Raw genomic sequence first — 16,927 nt, 5'->3', positions numbered from 1 at the left:
GATGACAAGGCAACTTTTGACTCTACCATTTTATTGCGCCGTGCACCTCTCACCAGCCCGGCACTTTGTTTTCATTTAGCGGATCCGATTCTTTCCTTCATCTCCGACCACTGGCCCTACACTTATTTCCTATGTCTTGAACGATTTTCCTACGTTAATCGCCCTTCGACTTTGCATTGGGCCTGATCGCTATGATACCACGCCACCAACTGGCAGTTCCTATTCTTGGATCTTTCCTTATTTTTTTCCTTATTGTCTTTTAATCCTACCTCCCTATTTCTTGTATAACAAGCGAGGGAGCGACCCAACTCCTCGCCGTACAATGTACATATTGATGTACGGCTCGTCAGAAGGGCGATAATTCGACATGCACGACAGCGACCCCGAAAGTTATCACCCTAAACGGGCAGATCTAATAGCTTTGGAAGTGCTCAATGCAGCTGTACATACACAAACTCCGCGTCGGTGAACTGACACCTAATGGGAAGGCCGGGGGATTAAGAACTAAAAGATAATTTCCTTTGTTGGAATGAAATGAAATAACTTAAGAATTTATTCGTGTGCTCGAGTAATATTCATGAATATCACGTACTTGTGTAGTCAAGATAACCCACTTTATATAGTTGCGCGGAGTAGCCTGAGGCAACCTTAATTTTAGTCTCCGCCGCCGCCTTTTGATTCCGCTCCGCTTTCCACAATTTATTCCACTCCATCGAGCTTCTTCCGCCCCAATGCTACGCGGCGCTTGATAAATTACACCCCCCGCCATGGATATCGATGACATCCTTGCCTCCGTTGATCGCAACGATGTCTCTACTCCCGAATCCGCCGCACTGGACCACCAGCTGCTCACGCGCTTCTGGGTCGCCGAGCGCGGCGTGTCGGAGCTCCTCCCATGGCCGGAGGCCCTGATGAACCGAATGATGGAGCGAGTCCGCAACCAGGTAAACCACCAACAACCCCCCAATCCTACAAACCACCCTGACCCAACTCCCTTCGAAAACAATATAGATCGAAACAATCGAAGACCTAGCCGCCTCTTCCTCGGACCCGACCACCACCACCAACAGTAGCAACAACCCAACCCTAAACCTCAAGCTCTCAATCCTCCAAACCGACCTCTCCAGAACCCAATACCTCCTCCGCTCCATCCTCCGCCAACGCCTCTCAAAACTCACAAAAAACAGCATGCACTACCTCCTCCGCATCAGCTCTGCCTCCTCCCAACAACAACATCCAGACTCCCAAAACAACCCTGACCAGCAACCCGAGGACTCCATCCCCGATCTAACCGCCGTAACCGACCCCTCGCCGCTGTCGACCCAGGAACTGGGCTTCTTGCGCGCGCATCAGACGCTGCTGGCGGGGCATTTTGGGGCGTCGTTTCTTTCCTCGTTTCCGGCGCAGTTGAGGCGCTTGGATGATAATGCCGGGGGCGTTAGTATGGTGCAGGGGCCGGATGGGAGGGAGGTGGTTTTTGTGAGGTGTCTTGCTGAACGGGTGGGCGTTGTTGTGCCGCCTGGGGATGGGGTGGAGGTTGAGACGGTGGGGACGGAGATGCGCATGGGGGATGTTTGGGTTGTTAGGTGGGAGGGGGTGAGGGGGGCTTGGGAGAGGGGGGAGGTGGAGGTTCTTTAGTTCGATCGATTCCTTAGTTCTCGGGGTTGTGAGATGGGTGGGGATTGGCGTCTTCTTCTTTTCTTTGGGTTCTCTGTTGTGGTTGTGGGGAATGCATGTATACATGTTGCTGATGCATGGTGGCGTTTCGGGTTACTTGTGATACCTGCATTTCAGATCTTATAGAATGCATATGGTGCTTGTTTATGTTAGGTATGTTATGTTGGACTTCGGGTTGGGGATGAACTCTTGTAGCATCTTGTAGTTGAAGTTGTTGCGATCAATCACTCTATACATCGCTCAGCTCAGCCGGAGCGTCATCCTTCATAACCCTAATTTAGTATTTCAAGATTCTCCGAGAATGCAGTAGAAGACAGAATAAGTAAAAACGCCACATGATCTATAGCATGAACAATATCCGCCGTTGCGCCTGACCGCTAAGCCCAAATCACTGTCCATGCACACGAATAACAACGCCCAAGAAAGGATAAAGAAGTCGGTACGCAATTGTACAGAAAGAGTCATTCTGTGTAGTAAACGATGTGGCTAAAGAATGTTTAAGCGACGTAGCCATACGTTGGCGGGTCTTCTCCGACTCGTTCGAGGTATTCGCGGTCGATCAAGCTCTCGATACGTCGCTTGATCATGTTCACGTCGGGAACGAAGCGGGCGGACAATTGGCTTAGGACCTCGCTCATAAGCTTGGAATGGACCAGTGTCTTTCGTTGTCTAGATGGTTAGAACGTAGTTAGCTTCTGTTATAACCAGATGTACGGATCGAATTGAATCCACTTACTTCATGATTCGCACAACAGCAGCTTCAATGCTGGCACCGCGTTCATCGTTCATTCGCTTCTCAGTTTCCTTTCTTTGGTCTTGATTCTCTACCTTGTTGGCGCTGCCGCTGACAACACCGATGCGGACTTTCATGAACGGGCTCTGGAAGTCGTTGTTGAAGACGAATCTATCTGCAGGTTTGACGTCCTTGCTCATGGGATCCTTCTTCAGGACCCGTGTCTTTGGTGCAACTGCAAGCGACTGTAGGTTGCGAATTAAATCGTGGTCTGGAATCCTTGTCCGGGCCTGAATCTCTTCATATGTGAGAGGCTCGCCTTGCGGGACGTCATTGAAAAGCAGCAGGATTACCATGGCATAGGTGGAGACATTAAGCTCATGCCGCTGGACCTTGCCGTTAGACCTGTGGAACGTAGCCCGGATATCTGCCGTGCCCATACTGGCCTGCCATGATAGCTTCCGGCCATTGTGTTTGCTGAGATAGAACTGTTCGAAGCTTTGTCTCAGGTGGTCAATTTCCTTGGGGAAGATGCAAGGAAGTTGAACTTCATCGCCTTTAATACTAGACATGGCCTCCATGGGCCACATAGTACTCGTAAGGACATTGATTTCTAAATCAACGGGCTTCTGGTCGGGATCACCTGCCCCCCGAATATGTTCCTTGTAGCTAGCAGTCAAGTCTTCGGAAACCGTCATGTCCTTGAACATGGATTCTAAGCGTTGCGTGAACTGGTTTCCGACCTCCATCTTCATCTTGGATATCATCTGCCGCTCGGCATCCATGCTAACTGAGCGCTTCATCAGAAGACGCCGGGATAGGTGCTTCTTGTAGTACGCCTCAAAGAGATCCTTGTCCTTCACATAGCGTAGAAGGGTAATGCCGTTGTCCAGAAGAGCATCCACTTCAGTCTCCGTTTTGCCTTTGATGCCCTTTTTCAAGTTCTCATCAAAGAATAGCGACAGATACTCTGAGCTGCGCGTGTTTGAGTTGATAAACTCTGAGAAACTCGTCGTGATGGCGCTTTGCATCGTCGGATCGGACCGGAATGATTCCTCCCAGATTTTGTCGAACTTGGTCTTCAACCCCAAGACATCGTCGACCCATTTGATAGCGGACACTGTCTGCTGGTTCACAGGCTTCTCCGCAGGTTTCTTTCCACCCTCGGCGGTCTTTTCTGCCGATTTAGTGGGTTGAGCTTGTGCTGCTGCTGCTGCCGACTTATTAATCTCATCACCCATCTCCACTATGCGCTTTTGGACGGCAGCAGTCAAAGGGATCTTTTTACTGTCTACCCTTGCGCTTAGCACATAAACATTCCGCAGAACATCCATGCGGTCATTGTCAAGCATATTCTTGACACCGGTGCCCTCCAGGTTAATAACCTCTGCAATGTTTGAGCCGATCAGCTCTTTATCTAGTACGTCTTTAATCTTCGGCTCCGACAGTGGTGACAGTGTTGAGAGGCAGCGCGCCCCTTCTTCCGCTATGCGGTCGGAGGCAGCTTTACAGAATGTAGCAGCGTCTCCCGTCTCTAGCAGCCGCCGTCCTTCTGCCCTGTAGAAGACTTTACTCGTCTCAATGAATGCCGGCTCGAACATAGTTAGGTAAAGCTTTGATGATTCCTCTTCAGTTATCGTTTCATAGAGACCCTCAAGCATATAAATGCAATGCCTGATCAGTGGCCGGTTTATCATCTGCCCTGACCGTTCGAGCTGGATCATAAAGAGCACGGTAGATTTGAGCACATCGGCAACCATCGACTCTGCATCGGCACGAACCGCAGATCGTAGCACAAAGTCACGAAACAAAGCCATGGATGCGACGTAGATCGAAGGTTTCTTATGGTCTGCCGAAACGACTCGATCCTAGAACAACACGGTCAACTTTTATCAATCAGGCACATCAGCACGCAGCCATACCATGTACATGAGCACATCTGTAATCATTCCCATGGAAATCTGGTGATCTTCCCAGGCCTCCCTTAACACATTTAAGAACTTCTCCCCGGTATCCCTCCGCTCATTTTCTTGATCCTGAATTTCGGCTTGGTCCTTCGCCTGGAGTAGGATAGATGAGATTGCCGCAGTCACCCGCTTCTGTACTTCTGTATCAAGCCATTCTTGCTCAAGCTTCTTGACACGTTCATATAGCTCGTCCCCGCGCATCATCAGGACGATGTTGTAGGCATTCCGGTATAACTGCTCGAAAGAGAGATTGGACGCATCTTTCGTATGGATCTTCTTCAAGGACGTCGATAAGCCCTCCCAGTTGGTTTCAAAGTCGTCAGTTTTATTGGTGTTGAGACCCTAATACATCGTCGGTTAGTTAAGCTATTTCGATATTGTGCCACTCGATAGCTTTCATAGTCCGAAGTATTGTCGACGGCGGCGTAGAACTTTCCCTCACCTGTTAAAGGTTCGGGATAATTACTATGAATCGGGAATAATAACTTACCCTCCGCGGAGCCCGGATCTTTTGCCTTGCCCTCAGAGACATCTTCCGCTATAGTGGCACTTTGCCATCCACTTCCTCAGTGTTGGTCGTGCGCGCGGGGCAGTCAACGGAGCAGTTGGACTTTGGTGAACACAGATTGAGTGGAGATTTAGACCTAATAGGGGCTTTGTAAACCTCAAATGAAGAAGGTACCGTCCAAGATAAGCTCCTTCCAGCAGTCTCTGCGCTTCTTCAAAACGAGTGTGGAGTAGATGTACTGCAGATTGATGCCGCGGAGGCAGAGAAGGTGGAAAAACTGAAATTCCGGCGCAATTTGAACACTTTCTCCGTCATTGCCCTCTGCCATTCTCACGACTATTCCTTCAACTTGCGGGTTTATACTAGGTCCTTGGGCCAGCAATTCCAAAAACTGACACTTAAAATTGCCGACTTTTATATCGGCTTAATAAACTCGCCTTCACGACTTCGCCATGCGCTCATTCACATCTTTTCCTCGGGGCTTCCGTGCCATCCAGAGCTCTCTTCCCCGAACGGCCATCTCGCGCCCTACATCTAGACCTTTCTCACAACTGATCAACCGCTCCACCCGATCATCTCCCGCACTTTCCTGGGCGTCGGGCAGAACCTCCGTATCAGCCTCTACACTCCGTCACAACTCTAGCTCCGCAAGGCCTCTCACGGATCAGGCCGCGGACGCGGCCAGAGATGCGGAGAACGAAGAACAGAACAGAAAACGCCGGGAACAAGAACCAGCCTACCAAATCACCTTCACATGCAAGCCGTGCGGAGAGCGCTCGTCTCACCGTATGTCCAAGCAGGGTTATCACCGCGGGACGGTCGTGATCCGCTGTCCGTCCTGTAAGAATCGTCACATCATCAGCGATCACCTCAATATCTTCTACGACAAGAAGACGACATTGGAGGATATCTTGGCCGAGCAGGGTAATAAGCTGAAGCGGGGATATGTGGAAGGAGATATGGAGTTCTGGGATGATGGATCAGTGACCCCGAAGGAGGGCGAGGAGGCGAAGTCCGATCAGGGACAGTTGCCTTAATCTCTCTGTCCCTTTCGACGTGGGATTCTAATGGATAATGAAAGAAGACTGGCTGTCGATTGAATATCTGCATTTGAAGAGTTGCGCTACAAAAAGTCTGCATAGAGTTGCTGGTTTAGAAACACATGGGTATACAGGCGTTGTTGGTTGTCCGATTTAGATACCTCTGTGACATTATATACACTCTGCTCTTGCGACCTGTACTATTATTATAACTTCATGGATATATTTTGTACTATAACAGCAAATAATCTATTCCGTTACCCTCCGCTCAACGCCTTTTTTTTTGTATAAACCTGTATGCGAACATGTACAATCATGAATTCCACGTCTCTTACCATCCTCGTCTCTTGCTGCGATGTTCCATTCCCTTCTCCTTTCTCTTATCACGTTTGCGATCGTTCCTCCGCTTCTTCTCGCGTCCGAACTTCTCAGGCTCCGTCACTGCTTCAATGCGTCTCTTAACGCGACGGCCTTCACGCTTCTCCTTAATCTTCTCCTGGACGAGGGCCATTTGCTTCACAAACTCTGAGGTGCCCAGCTTCTTCTGGATGAGGTCCAATACCTCATGACAGTTCGACACAAGAGCCTTGTACGATTCTCTGAAGACCGGATCAGAGGATCGAGGTGGAGGGATGGAAGAATCAGTCATATGCTGAAGAGGAATGAGGATGATAGGGATAGATGGCTGGATCTGCTCTGCGTCAAGGTGGCGACAAAGAGCTGCCAGAAGACCGATGGAAGCGGTCTTCGGGATCAACGAATTTGCCCTAGTAGTAAGAAGCTCCCTACGCAGTACAGAAGACACCTGTTCGAAGATATAACGGATAGCGGGTTTCGCTGAGTCGGCCGGCTGATCCTCCTCATTCTCGTCATCGGATTCTTCACTGTCGCTAGCATCTGATTCGGCAGCCTTGTCACCCCTGCGAGAGAACTCGAGGCCATTCTGAGCGCAGCAACGCGTAATGAAAATGATGTTTCGAACGGTTTGCATCGCAAGCTCCTCGCTGACGGCCGGGGTTCGAAGGCAGCGTACACTGGCACGGATCAGTTGTAGCATTGCGTCTCTGTCCAGGGCCAACCCAGAGGCATTTTCCAAGGGCAATGAGCTGTAGCCACTAGTGGCATTCGACTTGGCCAAGTCCGCAAGCCAGGTTCCAACAAGATTAGAAGCAGATGTTTTGACCCAGGCATGCGGGTAGAAGAGACATTCCCGGATAGCAGTCCAGTTCGTGGCACTTTCTTTGGCGAGCGCAATCGCGGGCACGCTCTTGCAGAGCTTTGCGTAGAGCTGGAGAGCGTAATAAAGCGTCTGCCAATTTTCAGTATCTTCAGCTTCTAGGACCGGCTGCATGATTGAAGGGAGAAGCTCTCTAACAAAGCGGGCTTCTTTTTCCTTCGTCGTGTCTTCCGCCTCAAAGTAAATTCGCATAGCGTGTAGTCCAGTGCCGGTCAAAAGCAAGTTGTCTGTTTGTTCCAGCCAGGAATGCAGAGGGACGAGCATGGTTTTCATCGTCTCACTGTCTGCTCTACTATAGAATTGACTCAGCAAAGCTCCTGCGAGCTCTCTGCATTCTGAAGCATCATCATTCGCCATGGCAATGACCACTGGCAAGAAGAATGTACCGATTATGTCTTGAGCGAGTTCTTGTCCAGTCTTCGACAGCAGAGTATGAATGGCTTCCATGACCGACTGACGACCCTCCGAATGCTTGTACTCCAAATTCTTGGCCAGGAAAGCCAGTTGTTTTGTCCACCGGTTCTTAGCCTGGGGGTACTCAATGAGGAAGTGAATGTAGACACCTCGCGCTAGATCACGCGCAGAGCGGGTCTGGTTGGTGACCATCATGGTGGCAATATGGTCCACCAACTCGTACATTTCAGTGACAACGAACTTCCTAGACATAACAGCCCTGATGAAGTTGAAGGTGATGCCTTGACGATCTGGCTCTTCAATGTCAGAAGTGAGGCGCTGCAACAAATATGAGAGATGCCCATCCCTGAGCTTTGTCGACTTTCTCTCCCGAAGCATGGCCGCAATCAACTTCAACGATGCTTGGGCAGCCTCAGTGTTTGTGCTCGGCGCCTCCTTAATAATCTTGACAGCCTCAGTGAGATACACATGAGAGTTGTTATCAAGCTCAGCAAGAGGAAGCTTGATCATTGTAGACAGCAGTCGAAGGGCCGAGATTTTAACTTCCTCCTGCCCCTGGACCAGCGAATCGCCAATGATAGGAAGGAATCCAGCCACATTGGCTGGCGTGAGTAGTGAGTCAAACTTGCTCAAGACCGAGCGAAGGACATCAAGGGCAAAGCGAGTCAACTTGTAAGCGTAAGAAGAAGTGGTGCCTCGTTTCTCACCACGCTTTGGTCCATGAAGCTTAATCAGAAAGTGTTCTTCTGAAGCAGATAAAGCCTTCTTTGCAGTCTGCACCGGCTCCTGATATGACTCCTTGATGACTTCGTAACAGAACATCAGAATGTCACGGTTCTCTGCACCTGGGTTTCTCAAAAGACCAATACCGATTCTCCGCAAAAGCTCGTCAGCCTTCCTCACAATAGTGGAGGTAAGCTTCTCTTTGAGGAGCGATTGCAAGGGTCTAATCAGATTCGACAAATTCCCAATGGTGGAATTCTTTGCCAAGAGTTCAATAGAGTCATAACTCTTGTTGCTCTTTACTTCCTTCATCTTGCTCACATAGTCCTCTGCATCCTTCTCCTGACCAACAGTGCCGAAGGTATCATCCATCACCACCGCGCTCAGGTCTGCCAGACAATAATCCAGGTCCCCTTGCTTGAAGTCGTCTGTCGTAGCTACAAGTATAGAATGAACAGTGAAAGACAGAACGTGCAGTTGGTAACCCTTCGTGAGGGTAGTTCGGAGTTCCTTGAGTATGTAGCCAAAATACACAGGACCCAACAGCAGGGCAATGTCGTTCAAAGTCTTCCGGGCAGTGTCTCTGGAATCTTGCGCACGGCTCTTAAGAATGCTGCAGACGTCCAGAAGGACGGCTGGTAAGCGAATGGTCATGTCTTGCTCTGGCAACAATTTTAAAAGCTTGATGGTTGTCACCGAAGCTGGTAGACGCAAGCTCATCTGTGCTTCATCTTTATGGTGAACAAAGTTGGTCAGGAAGGGCGTAAAGTTCGTTGTCAGCTCAGATGCAACCTTGGAGGTAGAAGGTATCGTCCGGGCCAAAGTACATTGAGAGGGCACTGAAGTCTCAACTCCCTCCATTTGGTCTTCGGTCGTCGCTTTGGGCACATTGATTTGATTCATTGCAGTGGTCAAGGCGTCAGACATCCTACCCAGAAGTCTCAAAATGTTCTTTTCCATCTCTGGCTTACTCTGCATATAACCCTTGTACCTACGGAAGATGGCCCTGAACTGGTTCCAGTCAAGCCACTCCGCAAGTGCTCCAATGGTCGCAACTGCCTCTGCGATCAGGTTGTGCGTAGCCTCGTCAGCCTCTTCATCAAACACAAAATGCTCATTAAGGGGAATGAAAATTGTGCTAATGTTTGAAGCCTGAAGTTTGCCCTTTGATGCCTCGGCAGCCAGACGTCGTAGAGCTCGCAGACGGCGATGCTGTTGTATATGGAGGACATTATTGAAAAAAGAGGCTTCATCGTCGTCATCAACAAGTAGATCATGCATATCCTGAACGTTAGGTCTATCAGGATTCAGCTTGACGAAGTAACCTAGCGCTGAGAGAAACTCCATCCGGACTAGTTCTGATTTTTGCCGAATTCCATTCTGCAATGAAGGGAATAAAACATCTTTTACAAGGGGCTCGAATTCCTCCACGTTTTTGTCAGTAGCGAGAGTAGCCCTTTCCATGAACCGTTTCAGTCCGAATGAAGCGCTCGATCTGATGGCAAGCTCTTCATCGTCTTTGACATGGTAGAGCATGTTGTAGAGAACCGGCCGCCATTGCCTAGCATTGAACTTCTCCCAGAGTCCATCGTTAATCTCTCTGAAAGCCTGCAACCGACGTTCAAAGTCAACCTCTAGCTTCTTTCGAGAGACCGAGTTCAAGTCTTCACAAAGAGCAGCAACCTTGACGAGCTCGGGGTCATGCTTGGCAAAGGCAGAGAAGACCCGAGACAAGACCTCTCGGTTCGCCTCATCTTTGAAGTAATCGAACATGGAGGAAACTGCATCAAACACCTCTTGGAAGAGCTCCGAATCCTCCTTGGGGTCGTACAGAGGTAAAAAGTGCTCGAGGATGCGCAGAAGGCCAGATTTCGTCTTGGGGGACACGCGGTCTGGGGGCTGACGGAGAAGATATGTGGTTATGTTAACCAAGCTTGAAGTTTCCTTGGACGATTCAACACATGGAGCCATTAGAGAAAGAGTCTGAACGCCAGATATTAAGACTGGTCGAGAAGGGCCTCGCTTCAGCAAGTTACCCAGGTGAGAAAGGGTGTGGTCTAAATAAGGTGCCAAAACCACAGAACGAATTTCATCGGCAGGAATGTCGCTCATTTCCTCCTGCTCTCTGAGTTCCTTTCCAGTGGCTAGTCCGACTAATGGTACTAGGATCTCATCCATAATAAACACCTTGACTTCATCACGGGTGGAGTCCACAGCAAGACAGTCGACGACTTTCATTAGAAGGGCATCATTGTATTGGACAAGATAAAAGGACGATCTGGGGGCAGTGGCCCAGGTATGGAACAGTCTAAGAAGACTAGAAACACCTTGGGTGGTTTCTGTCGCAAAGTTTTCGAGTCTAGGGTTGATTGTCTCGTTGAAGATCACACGAACGAAAGGTGTCCAGTCTCGGTCCAGCGAGACAGAGAATATAAGGTCCAGGCATTTAATACATGTAGACCGTATATTACGCAACACTGTCAATAGTTTGCCTTCTTGCGAGTCGGCCACATTTTCTGGTTGCGACTTTTCCAATTCACGACATGCTCGAACCAGGCAGTAAAGGACAACTTCCATAGACCGCTCTGCATAAGGTGTCATCTTGCTCTGTAGTGATTCAAAAACCGTTTCGATCATTCTTAACAGACCCATTTGCCTCCTTGGACTTGCCAGCTCTCGTGTGAACACTTCCTGGTCAATTTCACTATTTTGGACCAAGTGGACGTCGCCCAGAGGGCCAAATGAGATCTGGATGAAGAGCTGGAACTCGTTGTCAGGCAACTGGGCCAAGGTTCTCAGGACTGCTTTTCGCCGTCCTGCTTGCCCAGCCTGGCTTGCGCTTGCACCAGCCTTTGAGATCATACGTCCATAGAGAAGTCGGAGGAGTACAGGGAGGAGTTCGTCCCTGTGTGCTTCTTCGATCATACTATCCTCCCCGCCAACTTGAACAAACGCCGAGAGCTCGTCTCTGAACCGCGATTCATCCAAAATATTTAGAAGGTTTTCCTTGTATGGCACAATACCCTGGGATTTCCAAGTGAAGAGAGCTTTGAGAGCAGCCTTCTGAATCTCGGAATTTCCATGACACAGCAATCCAAGCAGTGCATCGTGAACCTCGGAAGCCCTGAACAGGACACGGGGGTTTAAGTACTGACCGAAAAGACCAAGGAAGGCCAGTCGATCATGGAATCCCCAAGGAATGTACGAGCTAGATTCGGAAGACTTCAGATCAGTCGTTGAAGGGATATCTTCTTCATCGCGTGTTGCCCACGACAAGAACAAGGGAACAACCTGGCGCGACCGTTTTTCGGCGATGTTTGGCGCAGCATTAAGAACACGTAAAGCTTGAGTACGAGGGGCAGCTGGGATAACCTCCGAAAACTGATGGTCTTTTTCGAGCCGCTGTGTTAACATGGAGATAGGCTCAGCGGCCTCGAAGTTTGTGGTGCTGACACTTTCCACCTTGGCTGCATTGAAGCACTGGTAATCACCAGACACGAAAGAGTCCGTGTTAGAATCATCTTCCGTGTCCTCGGCGGAGGCTGGGGAACCTCTCTCTTGAAGCCACTGGATAGCCAGATCCGAAACGATTTTCTCTCCATCTGCGTGCTCGCTGATCGACTTCAAAGCTGCAGCAGAGTCATCCCACAACGGAGCCATTTTCTTTGAAAAAAGGCCGAACAAGAAATTCGGGATCAACCTAGACATCCATCTCCGCGAAGCCACCTGAGGATAAGATATAGCCATCTTACGTACGTGCATGGCCAGCTCTCTGGCGGACTGTAGTGTAAGGGGGCTTTCTTCGATTTGAATAGCCAAAGATATAGGGGAAGTGTCATCGCCCGAAGCCTGAACAATTTCTCGTAGAATCTTAAGGGATACCAGTCTCAACTCGTGGGACGGTCCAGCAAGATTGGTGATTAAGACATCCGCAAAATCACCCAGGGCAGGTTTGTTCAGATCAAGTTCTTTGGAGCAAGCTGAGACATAGGCCAGGGTCGCCTCGAGGAAAACGGGAAGGCGAGAATATGTGGAAGCAACGTTGCTGATCTGGTCCCAGAGGTTTGAGTCGACTCCGCCGCAGATCGACGCCAGCTCCACATAAGTCTTAAAGCCCTGACCGACGAAAAACTTGGTCGACAAAGACGGTTCAGATTCATTAATCTCCAGTGCACGAGAAACGTGATCGTGGAGACTTTGAGTCATTTCGGGGAGGAGAGAAGGTTCTGTGGACAAGGACAGGGCACTTGGAAGCTTCGAATATGCATTAAGAAGTGTTACCTCCGTTTCCCCGGGACGCTGGGTTTTCAAAGTCTTCTTGATTTTGGCCTTCCAGGGTGCTGGACAAGAGATGTAACCAGGCTTCGAAACTTCTGAAGTGATGCAGCCGGCTTGATTCAACCGAAGCAAGATCAAACAAAGTTCGTATTCCTGCTCCTTCCACGAAGTGTTAACAAACCTATTAAAGAATTAGTGACCAATAATGAGAAGATGTGCAGCTTGGGGCTCTCACTTTTGGAAGTAAGGAAGTATCACGCTATGAAACCTTTCTGCGCCCCATTCCGAGAAAGTGGCGCAGAATGACAGGAAGTAGTTCGAAAGAGGGTCGCTTGTCACGGTTTCCATAATCGTACGCATAAATGGCAGCATTTCATCCATAGGAGAAACTTGGAGGGCATATGCCACCGCAGTGAGAAGTTGAGGGATCGCCTCGGCATACGCACCAGGCGCAGCGGCGGCGGATTGCAGTAGAAGTAACAAGGCTTGGTGTACATTTTTCCAGTTCTTCACTCGCAAGCCCTTGCGAGTAGAAACACAGACGAAGATTAAGCGGCAGCATGCCATAGCGCGTCGTTTGTCAGCCTTCCGGCAACGAGCTTCAATATGCGACTTTATCGTGTCCACTATGGGCTCAAAAGTGTCGGGAGTTGTGTTATGGATGATGTTGGTCAGGATGCCGCTTGCAACATCCAGTCCTAAGCTACTACGCAGGTCGTCATCCGTACACATGTTTTCCAGAATAGCTTTGAAGATATCAGTGCCATTGGAATGGAGACCATACTTGACACCCTTTATAGCGTCAGAAAACATGGCCATGAGCCCTTCCTTATATATCTCGACATTCTTATTGTCCACCGCCGTCTGATGCAAATCGTCGAGTAAGAATGAGATCGCACGTTGAAGAGGTGTAGAGTTCTTATAATAAACTAATCCCGCCTTGCGAATGAGAAATGACATTGACTCTGCGGCAAACCGTGCCACAAATGGCTTCTGTCGCTCTTTTCCGAGATACGGGGTCATGATACCAAGAAGCTGTCTTAGGTCCGGAACCAAGAGCCGGGAAAGGAATTTGAAAATCCATGCAAGACATGTAAAGCTCCATTCGACCACCTCAACCTCAGGGTGAGTAGCAGCGACAGAGGCCACGAGTGTCACCGAGGTGGCGAAATGCTTCTCAAACTTCACACCGAGATCCCTGGCAAACTGGGCGAGGAGACTGAGGAGCGGCTCCATGGACAGATGATCCCTCTTCTCAATGAATTCCACCAACAAATTCATTATCTTTTCCTCATGGTACAGGATCTGAACCAAACTCTCGCATAGCGGGTTAACTCGACGGGCAAACTGCGCAAAATTGTCGGACAGGTTCAGCTCGGTCCAGTAATCGAATGCTGATCGGAAATGTGATGAGTTGGCGTCTCCTTCATCTTCGCCAAAACTCGGCCGGCGCACACGGTGAATCGGATCAATCTTTAGCTTTGCGACACGCTGCGAAAACCCCTCGAACCGATAATTCTTTGTCGTCTCCGTTCCTTTCTTCACACGCTTCACGGGCTTTGCCCGCGAAGCTGACGACGCTGCGACCATCTTTGGAAGCGATGGCGATGAGACGAGGCAGCGCCGTTCGAATATGGTTGTATTCCAAGTATTGGAATATGTTGATAGTATACCTCTAGACAAAAAAATTCATCGGCGCCGCAGTAGCATTATTCCGTGCGGAGATTAGCGGCGCTTGCAGGGAATATCCTCTAGCCCGATAAGGCTAATTAAAGTCACGTGGAGATTAAGCCTGGTCCAAGCTCCCCAGACCGTTTTTGGCAAAAAACTATCGCATGTCCAGACGCGACGATAACGACGAGACGGCATTATATTATTTGTAACCCATATAGTAGCTTGCTATATATAGCGCCCGAATCATCTATAAGTCTTGCGCTAGTTCAGCCTTGTCTCAAGTGAAGGATTGACTGCTCAAAATACTATGGTCAGCTCGACTCTTGCATCATAGTACCGAAGCCGAACTACAAACTGAATAATGGCCTCCAAAATGTGAGTCTGAAAGCTTCATAGTACATAACCCGCTCAATCCACTGACGCATATTTCAGAATTGTAATTGGTGGCGTAAACTGCCAGCTCCGAGAAGTATTCACGAAGCTGGCTAAACTTCACGTGAAGCAATCTTTCTCATTCGCGATTGTTGTCGGCGACCTATTCGGCGACTGCTCGACAGAGCAGGAACTGGATGAGATCTCTGCGCTGTTCCAAGGGAGTATCAGCGTGCCACTCCCGACATACTTCACCTTGGGTAGTCGGCCTCTTCCCACCAGGGTAATCGAAAGAATCGAGGCCAACGACGAAGTTTGCCCGAACCTCTATTTCTTGGGCAAACGCGGCACTCTGAAAACCTCTGAGGGCATCCGGCTCGTCGCTCTAGGCGGCTACCTGGAGACAGAAAGCCAATCCTCCGACAAGTATCACCCAGGCTACACAGAGTCAGATGCCAGGGCACTCTACGGCGCCCACAGCGCCGACATCCTCATCACCCATCAATGGCCGAAGGGGATCCGCACACGCTCCCAAGTCCCGATCCCAGATGAAGCAACCAAGCCCGAAGAAGTGCAATGCATCGCAGACCTCAGCTCAACCCTGAAACCTCGCTACCACCTCTCATCAGCGCCCGAGTTCTTCTACGAACGAGAACCCTTCTTCCACATGCCCCCGGAAGACAACCCGGACGCCAAACCCCTAACCCGCTTCATCAGCCTCGCATCCTACAACAACCCCTCCAAGCAAAAATGGATGTACGCATTCACGCTCGACCCCAAAACCCCCCACCCATTAACCATCCCTACCGGCGCAACCGCCTCCCCCCTGGCCCCCGTCCTAACCAAACGCAAGCCCCTCTCCAGCCAAAAAGAATCCTACAGCCGCTTCGCCATCGACGACGAGGGCAGCAATCGCCCCCGCAAGCGTGCCCGCGGGCCCCCACCAGGCCCCGACCAGTGCTTCTTCTGCCTCTCCAACCCCAACATCGCAACCCACCTCATCACCTCCATCGGAAACGAAGCCTACCTCACAACAGCCAAGGGCCCCCTCCCCACCTCCAAGACCTTCCCAACCCTCGGCTTTCCAGGCCACATGCTCATCATCCCCTTCACCCACACCCCAACCCTATCCAGCATCCCAGACGAGGACTCCCGCCTCGCAACCTACAAAGAAATGCACCGCTACCGCCAAGCCCTGCACTCCATGCTCAAATCCAAAACCAACTCCTCCCTCGGCGCCGTAACCTGGGAAGTCAGCCGCGGAAACGGCATCCACACCCACTGGCAATTCCTCCCCGTTCCCGGCGACCTAATCACCCGCGGCCTCGTAACCGCCGCATTCAAAGTGGAAGCGGAGAACCTCAAATACCCCAAGTTCGAGTCTCCGTCGTCGACTGACCCCAGCGCCGAACCGGGCGATTTCTTCCGCGTCTGGATTTGGGGTCCGAACAAGAATTCTGACTCTGACGCTGATGCTGGTGCTTCTTCGGGGGAGACGGAGAGAATGCTGCTCTTGCCGCTTGGCCCGGACTTCAGGTTTGATCTCCAGTTCGGACGGAGGGTTATGGCGAAGTTGATGGAGCTTGAGGGCCGGATTAATTGGAAGAATGATGTGCAGTCGCAGGAGGAAGAGGAGGCTGATGCTACTGCTTTTAAGGATGCGTTTAAGGAGTTTGATTTTACTTTGGAAGAATGAGTGAGGTCTAGTGAGGTTTTGGGGGGGAATGTAGTTTAGTTGTTTATAGACTCTTTTTTTGGTGTGCTTATAAAAGTGTGGAGGGTGTTTGAGCGTGTGGGTATTATATGTGTGTCTTATGCCGCATTGTCTGTATATTTCCTGGAGCTCCAGGTCTGGTATTTTGGTATAGGCCAGGGATACACGGAAGACTAGTAGTGTGATAGTGATATATATATATCCAAGTCCTCGGTCTATCGATATAGTACTTCACTATACAATGTAGTGACGTTGGCTTATTTGAAGGCCAAATTGCAAACATGCACGTAGAGTAGTGCCATAGATAGTGAAGCTGTCATTCAAGTTGTCATCCAAAGAACATAAAGTTGAGTTTCCTATCGATCCTTCATCGAATAGAACATGTACATACTAACACATGAAGTGAGAAAGTCATGAGACGGTCTTTTCCAACGCCGGGCCAAACAGAAGCGAAATGTAACAGCAGAAAAGAATATAAGTCGAAGGGGAAGCCCACAATATCTCCAGTTGATTGTAGTGATCAATGTACATTTCTGTGATCAACACTCATAATGTACGACAGCGTTCAGCGGTTTGGTTCTGTGCAGGAA

General features: G+C 49.9%; 5 protein-coding genes across 5 annotated transcripts; 3 read left to right on the top strand and 2 right to left on the bottom strand.

Moving 5' to 3' along the window:
- Positions 1-1,188: 1,188 nt before the first annotated feature.
- sld5 (putative GINS DNA replication complex subunit Sld5) lies at positions 1,189-1,638 on the top strand (the record flags this gene model as incomplete). The annotated part of the gene is made up of 1 exon (XM_001819285.3): positions 1,189-1,638. The coding sequence occupies one exon, from the start codon at positions 1,189-1,191 to the stop codon at positions 1,636-1,638; it is 450 nt and encodes a 149-aa protein (XP_001819337.3).
- Positions 1,639-2,174: 536 nt separating this feature from the next.
- On the bottom strand, positions 2,175-4,909 carry AO090003000103 (cullin family protein; the record flags this gene model as incomplete). The annotated part of the gene is made up of 4 exons (XM_001819284.1): positions 2,175-2,346; positions 2,414-4,278; positions 4,333-4,719; positions 4,868-4,909. 4 exons carry the CDS (start codon positions 4,907-4,909, stop codon positions 2,175-2,177), a joined length of 2,466 nt encoding a protein of 821 aa, XP_001819336.1.
- Positions 4,910-5,337: 428 nt separating this feature from the next.
- On the top strand, positions 5,338-5,922 carry AO090003000102 (DNL-type zinc finger protein; the record flags this gene model as incomplete). The annotated part of the gene is made up of 1 exon (XM_001819283.1): positions 5,338-5,922. The coding sequence occupies one exon, from the start codon at positions 5,338-5,340 to the stop codon at positions 5,920-5,922; it is 585 nt and encodes a 194-aa protein (XP_001819335.1).
- Positions 5,923-5,949: 27 nt separating this feature from the next.
- Positions 5,950-14,167, bottom strand: AO090003000101 (putative HEAT repeat protein (DRIM); the record flags this gene model as incomplete). The annotated part of the gene is made up of 3 exons (XM_023234734.1): positions 5,950-5,974; positions 6,261-12,758; positions 12,813-14,167. The coding sequence occupies 3 exons, from the start codon at positions 14,165-14,167 to the stop codon at positions 5,950-5,952; spliced, it is 7,878 nt and encodes a 2,625-aa protein (XP_023089829.1).
- Positions 14,168-14,612: 445 nt separating this feature from the next.
- AO090003000100 (CwfJ domain protein) lies at positions 14,613-16,319 on the top strand (the record flags this gene model as incomplete). Its single annotated transcript, XM_001819281.1, has 2 exons — positions 14,613-14,626; positions 14,684-16,319. 2 exons carry the CDS (start codon positions 14,613-14,615, stop codon positions 16,317-16,319), a joined length of 1,650 nt encoding a protein of 549 aa, XP_001819333.1.
- Between the last annotated feature and the right edge of the window lie 608 nt (positions 16,320-16,927).

This window comes from Aspergillus oryzae, chromosome 2 (genome assembly GCF_000184455.2).
Source record: "Aspergillus oryzae RIB40 DNA, chromosome 2".
NCBI classification, from domain to species: Eukaryota; Fungi; Ascomycota; class Eurotiomycetes; order Eurotiales; family Aspergillaceae; genus Aspergillus; species Aspergillus oryzae.
The sequence above is the reverse complement of the archived record's forward strand: the minus strand, read 5'-3'. Positions and strand labels throughout refer to the sequence as shown.